The sequence below is a fragment of the Osmerus eperlanus genome, chromosome 20, assembly GCF_963692335.1.
Source record: "Osmerus eperlanus chromosome 20, fOsmEpe2.1, whole genome shotgun sequence".
Classification (NCBI taxonomy): Eukaryota; Metazoa; Chordata; class Actinopteri; order Osmeriformes; family Osmeridae; genus Osmerus; species Osmerus eperlanus.
This window is the reverse complement of record NC_085037.1, coordinates 1,526,955-1,532,954: the sequence shown is the minus strand read 5'-3', so window position 1 is coordinate 1,532,954 and position 6,000 is coordinate 1,526,955. Positions and strand designations below refer to the sequence as shown.

General features: G+C 40.5%; 1 protein-coding gene and 2 long non-coding RNA genes across 7 annotated transcripts in view; 1 reads left to right on the top strand and 2 right to left on the bottom strand.

Moving 5' to 3' along the window:
- On the top strand, positions 1–1,692 carry LOC134041024 (uncharacterized). Its single transcript, XR_009932934.1, has 4 exons — positions 1–258; positions 422–475; positions 606–1,350; positions 1,457–1,692. It is a non-coding gene; the product is annotated as an uncharacterized LOC134041024 (long non-coding RNA).
- Positions 1,067–1,809, bottom strand: LOC134041025 (uncharacterized). The gene is made up of 2 exons (XR_009932935.1): positions 1,669–1,809; positions 1,067–1,327 (listed from the first exon to the last, which is right to left on the bottom strand). It is a non-coding gene; the product is annotated as an uncharacterized LOC134041025 (long non-coding RNA).
- A 375-nt stretch (positions 1,810–2,184) lies between these two features.
- The window catches only part of LOC134006758 (H-2 class I histocompatibility antigen, Q10 alpha chain-like), a 35,854-nt gene continuing 32,038 nt past the window's right edge, over positions 2,185–6,000 (bottom strand). For 4 of the 5 annotated variants that reach the window (XM_062445765.1, XM_062445769.1, XM_062445770.1 and 1 more), the window contains 6 exons: positions 5,746–5,805; positions 5,146–5,181; positions 4,943–5,005; positions 4,592–4,651; positions 4,384–4,407; positions 2,185–4,030 (listed from right to left, as the gene is read on the bottom strand). In XM_062445765.1, the coding sequence (XP_062301749.1) occupies positions 3,978–4,030; positions 4,384–4,407; positions 4,592–4,651; positions 4,943–5,005; positions 5,146–5,181; positions 5,746–5,805 (296 nt within the window). In that variant the 3' untranslated portion in view covers positions 2,185–3,977. The remainder of the gene's footprint in view (positions 4,031–4,383; positions 4,408–4,591; positions 4,652–4,942; positions 5,006–5,145; positions 5,182–5,745; positions 5,806–6,000) is intronic. The other variant, XM_062445772.1, reaches the window with a different exon arrangement.

Sequence of the window (6,000 nt, the reverse complement as noted above, 5' to 3'; positions counted from 1 at the left end):
TTCATTCAGTTCATTTTCAAGCGAAAACAAGCGAGACAATGTCACATGGGGCAGTTAGATGTTATACTTTGAATTTTTGCACACTCCGTGTTTGGTTTTTCTTCCACCTCCGGAGTCGGCTCTCTTCAAAAGAGAAGAAGATGTCCGCAGGAACTGGTCACCTGTCCAGAATGTCTTGTGATTAACTGGACAGAATGCCTTTGCCACGGTCCAAGGAAAGTCAAAGCTTTTCTCAACCCGTGGCAGAAGATTACAATCGTAAGTGTTACTTGGGATAAATAACCACTGTCTGAAAAGTTGTGTACATTCTTATACCCTGACATTTAAAACTGGGTATGTTCATTTTATTACACAGCAAGTCTATGTAAGAAAGATATGTAGCTAAGATAAAGTACATACCATATTTTTTCTTACAATATAGGATTTCTGGACGGACTGCGAAACCGAAAATGGCTAACAAGATGTTCATGATGAGGTAAACAAATGAGCTGAAGCTTGTTATAATATCACAAGTTATTTAATAATACTTTTATCTGAAAGATGAGCTGAACTGAAATGTCTGAAATGAAACCATGATGGATGTATTATCTTTTGTTTCTTTTCAGGAAACTGACGTGGTGCCGGTGACAGTGTTCCATCCCACTGTGACCATGTTCAACGTCACCAGGTTCCAACCAAACATGTTCAGTTTGACGTGACGAACCCAGACACGTTATTTGAGATGGTGTTCAACCCACTCGTGTTCTATAAAAGGGTATTCAATCAAACCAGGTTGAACACATCCATATTACATTTGAGCATGTTCAACACAACCGGGTTGTATCATGCAGTGTTCGATCCAACCATCATGTCGGTGACCATGTTCGACCCAACCATGACATATCTGACCGTCTTCAACCCAACCGTGTTGGACCAGACAGTGCTCTATCAGAGCACCTCAGATTCCATCACCTTGTGGATCCAGGACTTGTCATTTTCCGTGTTCCCATGGATACAGGGTGACTCTTCAGCAGTGTTTCCCTGGGACCCAGCGTACCTGGTCATCGTGGAGCACGCTCTCTGGGCCGTGGGGCTTTGTGTGGTGCCGTTCCGGCTGGTGGCGACCATCAGGAGCTGGCCAGGGCGCATGCGGCCGCAGGGGAGAGGAGGAGCCACGAGGACGCCTTCCACACCTGCTGGAGGAGCCCAGAGAAGGAGAACGGAGCGCTGAGGAAACAGCAGCGCTTCCTCTGCAATGCTGCCAAGGTTTTGAAGGGCAAACACCGTCGCCTCCGCCAGCAGGTGAAAGAATACCTGAAGACCCTGAGAGACACCGAGGAGACCATTGCTGGAAAAGATGACAAGATTGACGTGAGGTTCATTTTTGTTATTCATCACCTTTAGTTTCAGTTGAGTCATACCTTTCTCTGTGTATCTAAAAGGATACATCAAACAAGCTGTATCTCTCTCCTTCCAGATTCTTTCTGACGTTTTGGTTCACCTGGAGATGACCTACGACCTCCAGGGGCATGATTCCAGAGCAGTGTCCAATGACAGAGTTGCGAGGCCCTGGAGGGGAAATGTCAGCATCTACAACGCGAACTGGCGTCGCTGAGGAGCAAGAAGTCCCTGATGGAAGACCAGCTCAAGGCCCTCCAGCAGAAGTACGAGGACATGGCCCAGACTTACCAGCAGAGGGAGGTCACCCCCCAGAGGAGTCTGATGAACGAGGAGATGGACCTCCTCCGGCAGACGCTAGCCTCCGCCTCCGAGCAGCAACGCCTCAAACGCTGCACATGACAAGTTGTGCCAGGAGCAGGTGGTCTAGTGGCAGGACATGTTCCAGACCACCCTGCGTGTCCTGAAGGCCGACCAGGGGAGCATGCAGGACCTGCTGGAGCTCTCTGAACGGAAGTTGAAACTGAGGGAGGAGAGAGTACCTTGAAGCTAAAAAGCTCAAGTGAAACATGTTCCTGGGTATATCCAGGAACATGTTTCACTTGAGCTTTTTGTTCATCACAATAAAGCGTCAAAAACCTAGAATTGTGGGCTACAAATTGATATTATACTTTCGTATTTCACTAATATCATATTACAGAGAGACTGTTTACCGTGATTGCATCCCTCATTATGTTATGTGCATATACGGTATGTTTATTGGGAGTTTATTGGGAAATAGACAAACTGGAATACTTGATACACCCAGGAAGGCAAAAATAATTTTTTATTTCATTTCATCATTATTAAAATAATGTTACAAAAATATCAAGTCACACAGGTTGCTTGGAAACACAGCCTAGACAGCCTAGACAGATGTTCCAATGTATCTTTAAACAAGAGGAATACTTTCTTATTAGCAAGTGTGAAAAAGAATCATAGCTTACCATCAACATTTTATTCAGTCTTTAGTCATTGTTTCCTTTAGTCATCAAGCTTATTATACGAGCAACAAAAGGCTCCAATAATAAATATCCTATTAGCATTAATTATAATAAAATTATGTTTATCTGTGAGACGCAACACCGCACCTATCGAGAGAGTATATGTGTCTGAGCAGATGAACACTTCAAGACCCTGTTTCGCGTAAACACCAGCTGGGCAGTTTTCGTGACTAAATGACTGGTCGCGATTCCCGGGGAACTCACCTGAGCATCGGTGTGGGGCGCTGAGTGGATCCCCTGGTCTCGAGCGAGGGGCGCACAAATGGGCGGTAGAGCAACGACTGTCTTTTCAAATTTGTATTGGCAGATTATTGGAACAGATACAAAAGTGTAAAAAGGAAAAGAAAAAGGTAAGCTAAAGCATCCTTTATTAAGGCACGACAAAAAAAATAGGAAAACGCGGACCCTGGGTCACTAGTAAAACAGCAGTACAACTGACAAAAAAGAAACTCTTTTCTAAAATAGGCACAGATGGACACTCTACAAAAAACAGTCTCAGGAAAAAACCTCGAATACTCGACTCACGACTCACGAAGTACAACTACCGAGAGCTTTCTCTCTACCCCCAACTTTCATTCTTATTTATTTTAACACGTGATGGCCCTGTCTAGACATGACGCAGGTATCGGAATACACGTTTCCTGTATTCTCCAAAAAGTTAAATGTGGTTTCATCTATTAAAGCATTTCCTAACCACATCCTCTGCATCTATCATACTGAAACACTCTGTCTTAAACTTTTACACATTAGCAATACTACATATCCATTTTAAGATGCACATCTACAAAGTTTTTAAAATTCAAAAAAGGTAAAAAAGGTTCTTAAAACATTTTCCAGCTATCTCTTAACATTCTTTAAAATATTATGCAAGCACTTTCTTAAAAACATTTGCCAATGCACATTCTTTCTAATAAAACACATGCGTATGCTAGAGGTCAAAACTCCTCTTAAAAACACCAAACTTGAAATTGCAAAACCTTTATATATGTATGCAAGCATCTACAACTTTTTAATGCACAACTTGGATATACGTATGCACAAAGTCAAACACATTTGCCAAAATGCACACTTTTCATTATTAAGCATTATTCTTTTTTTTTTTTTTCAAAATTGTTTCTCCAAAGTCCATCAAAACGAAGGCTCCTTCAGGGGCGTTCGACAACACTAATTTCTTCTACATGCTACTTCCACACACATAATCAGTCATGATTTCAACTAGTGTTTTCAGAGACTTGAGAGGTTACTGAAGGTATCCTCCAGATAAGGCCAGCCATCCAACTCACTGATCCCCATCGTCCATTCAAGGATTTCTACCAGCAACCTCCGACCTCCATACTTCCACAAACTTTTAAATTTTAGAATTATATAATCACTTTGCTTTTATCCACAGCAGTGCACAGGGGTGAATTTGAACCTGGGACCTCTTGCTCAGCTGGCAAATGCTCTACCACTGAGCAACACCTGTCCCTTTAAATTGGAGTGTATTCACGATTTCAATAATATGCTTGTTAGATTTACTAACAACTGAATTACTTGATTTTGGTTCAGCCTGGGAGGCTACACCACCTCCTCCCTGGAAGACTGGGATAGGCTTTCATGGCTACCCGCTCCTGAAGAAGACAAGCAACAAATAATTAAAGCACAATTATTAACTACATTTACACACAGTAAAGGGTCATCAATTCTTAACTGCCATTACTACCGCTATCAAGGCCTCAGCAAGCATTACATTTCTCACCGCTAGATGGTTCAAGGGAACATGAGTCATGCCCCAAATCGTTTAGCTGATGCTTTTATCCAAAGAGCTGTACAAACCACCGATAATCAAGGGCTAGAAGTGCACAGTTCTAATTGTATTACAGTCGTTGAGAATGAGTCACTAAATAAAACTGGGAAAAGGCTTCTGAAGGAGACATAACATTTTGGGTCTTAACAACAACAATGTAATTGTATGAATACCTACCAGAATCAGAACTGTTGCTGCCATCTGGTTTGAAAAGAAAGAAATTGAGATTGGAATGTGGTCACAGCTACATTGGTTTGAACAAGCATCATCTACATCTATTTTAATTTGATAACAATTGTTTTAAGCAGTTCTAAAAATAAATGTCTTGTTTTAAAAATGGTGTGAGCGCTTGCAGTTAAGGAGCATGCCAGGCTTTTACACTGACCGTCCATGTGTTGTGTGGAGTCCTTGTTTCGTAAGGGTGCAGCTGATTCATTTGCTGTCCCTGAAGGACCAAGACAAGTTGTTAGATATAATCATCACTTGTCCTTAATGATCTCAAATATCGCTGGCTGAAAAAATATTTAATTCACCACTTTGTTTTCAATTTATTTTGCAGATTTACCGTGTTGTAGACTTAACATGAAATATTTCATGATTGTGTGACAGTAAATGAACATGGGTTAAGGTAAATACAAGATTACAACAGTTTCACTCCATCCTAAAAGCTTTGATGTCATCCCATCTGAAGAAACTAATGGATGAGTGGAAATGTTGCCATGTTAAAGACACTAACCTGCAGAAGCATCAACACTCTTAGTGCTGCCAGTCAGAGATGAGTTCTCACCACTGGAGTGTCCTGAAAAATACAGCAGAGATAAGAGTCACAACCCCAAGATTTCACTCTGGTGTAAAACTGAAGTTAAGCAGAAGTGAGACACTAAATAGTGAGAAAATAGGATTTTTATGACAAATGTAATTACTAAATGAATAAACTACCAGAATCAGAATTGCTGTCACTGCCTCCTTTCTTATCTGAAAAAGAAAAGAGAATGAAAATGAAAGGTTTTGACAGATATAACACAAGACATTTAGTTAATATTATGATACATCTTTTATGTCCGCCACAAAACTCTTTGCACTATAAGATACATCTTGTAGGGACAACAAACACAATGACTAACTTGGAACCAAGTTTGAGTAAAAATGATAATAGGATTTCTTTAGGAATCCAAAAAGATGATATAATGCACTTGCTTTGCCTGTCAATACTATGAGTGGTCGAGGCTCTTATCATCAAGATACAGTATTTTCTAAATCATACTTTCATAATAGCATACAACTTGTTTTCAAGGGCCTTAATCATGTAAGAAAACATGCACAACAATGAACATTTTACTGCATATGTCATTTAAAAAGAAAATGTTCATATGAGTGTTGAGGGTGCCACTTGAATGCTATGCTTGCATCACTTTCCTCTGACTACCCTTCTTCAGGATTTAAAGGCTTGTTATAACTTATGTGAACTACATATTGCCACATAATTTTGTCTTATTCGCACATTGTGTGAGCGCTTGCAGTTAAGGACTTTATACTGACCGTTCATGTGTTGTGTGGACTCCTTGTTCAGTAAGAGTGTAGTTGATTCATCTGCTGTCTCTGAAGGACCAAGAAAAGTTTGTTAGATATAAACACCACTTAATGACCTAAAATATCACTGGGTGAAAAACAATTGAATTCACCACTTTGTTTTCAATGTTCTTTGCAGATTTACCATGTTGTAGACTTAACATGAAACATTTCATGATTATGTGACAGTAAATGAACATAGATTAACCCTTGTGTTATCTTCGG